This window comes from Limulus polyphemus, unplaced genomic scaffold (assembly GCF_000517525.1).
Source record: "Limulus polyphemus unplaced genomic scaffold, Limulus_polyphemus-2.1.2 Scaffold5929, whole genome shotgun sequence".
In the NCBI taxonomy this organism is placed as follows: domain Eukaryota; kingdom Metazoa; phylum Arthropoda; class Merostomata; order Xiphosura; family Limulidae; genus Limulus; species Limulus polyphemus.
The window spans coordinates 42,692-44,308 of record NW_013671539.1 but is presented as its reverse complement, the minus strand read 5'-3'; the positions used below and the strand labels follow the sequence as shown (position 1 = coordinate 44,308).

The window sequence follows — 1,617 nt, the reverse complement described above, 5'->3', positions numbered from 1 at the left end:
GACTTTAGTAGATTTACCTAAGTATCTATAGGATTGTGTTAGACTTACCAAAGTACATATAGAGGACTTTAGTAGATTTACCTAAGTATGTATAGGATTGTGTTAGACTTACCAAAGTACATATAGAGGACTTTCGTAGATTTACCTAAGTATCTATAGGATTGTGTTAGACTTACCAAAGTACATATAGAGGACTTTAGTAGATTTACCTAAGTATCTATAGGATTGTGTTGGACTTACCAAAGTACATATAGAGGACTTTAGTAGATTTACCTAAGTATCTATAGGATTGTGTTAGACTTACCAAAGTACATATAGAGGACTGCACTAGATTTTTGTTGATATATAGAACACTTTACTATATTTACCTAAGTATATATAGGATTGTATTAGATTTTATCTGCAGGATTGTATTAGATTAGGACAAGCATGACCTACTGGCTACTGTATTCGGACTTTAAATCCGATAGTTGTTAGTTGCCACAAGAACGTTCTCTGCACTTTAAAGCTAGAGTGCGCTATCAGAGTGACAGTCAACGCCAAGTATTCGATCAGATAAGAGTAACTCAAGTACTGGACATGAGTGTTATTCACTAGTTGTATTTTTTTCTAGCATATCAGTTCAAATTAGGTACGGCTATGGAAAAAAATAACCTCATTACGTACTAGATTGTATGTACGTCAAGCCAGTGACAGGTTGTAGATAATGTATATACGTCAAGCCAGTGACAGTTGTAGATAATGTAAATACGTCAAGCCAGTGACAGTTGTAGATAATGTATATACGTCAAGCCAGTGACAGTTGTAGATAATGTATATACGTCAAGCCAGTGGCAGTTGTAGTTAATGTATATACGTCAAGCCAGTGACAGTTGTAGATAATGTATATACGTCACTCCAGTGACAGTTGTAGAAAGTGTCAATATATCCGTATATTCCCTACGCTGCACCATACGTTAGGCTACACTTGCTTAAAAAAATTGCTGGTTAGAGCCACGTGATCAGTAGATCACACAGGGTTAAATTACCTGATCAATATAAAAAAATAAACCAGATCAGGTTTCATTTTTCATGTTACAACGGATCGGTGGTATCTATTCACACCTGTGGGCATCTCTGAAATCATCACAAGTTGCCTGTCTCTAAGGTCGGGTCCTCCAAGTACTATAGAAACCTGTCTGTTGTTTGTCTCTCCAGGATCACCTGAAGTTTTCCTGTTTCTCATGGTAACGATGAACTGCAGTTTTACCCACGCAGTCCAGTCCTTCACACATGATGGACGACATTTTCTTTTTCCCAACTTTACCTACAGAGCCTAATTAGCATTTCTCTACACTGGAAAATAAACGTTGTTAATCATAAACAGCATATTATAAAGGTAAAAATGTTGAAAACTTTGGTTAATAATTAATATTAACTTCCGATCATAGCAAGCTACCTACTTAGAGCGAAGCTAAAAAATCAATCTGATAATGAGTATAGCTGATTTAATGTATTTTTATCGTGTTCTTACCTTACTTGCAAAGATTAAAATGCACTGTTTCATCGGTAGGCCTAGTACGGCCTGGTGGTTAAAACACTCGATTCTTGTAATCTTCGGGATCGCGGGTTCGAATC

At 36.4% G+C, this 1,617-nt stretch overlaps 1 protein-coding gene across 1 annotated transcript in view; it reads right to left on the bottom strand.

Moving 5' to 3' along the window:
• Positions 1-1,225, bottom strand: part of LOC106473148 (allatostatin-A receptor-like) — a gene marked incomplete at its 3' end in the record, with an annotated part of 8,355 nt that extends 7,130 nt beyond the window's left edge. The window contains exon 1 of the mRNA XM_013933829.1: positions 1,105-1,225. Within this exon, the coding sequence (XP_013789283.1) occupies positions 1,105-1,225 (121 nt within the window). The remainder of the gene's footprint in view (positions 1-1,104) is intronic.
• Between the last annotated feature and the right edge of the window lie 392 nt (positions 1,226-1,617).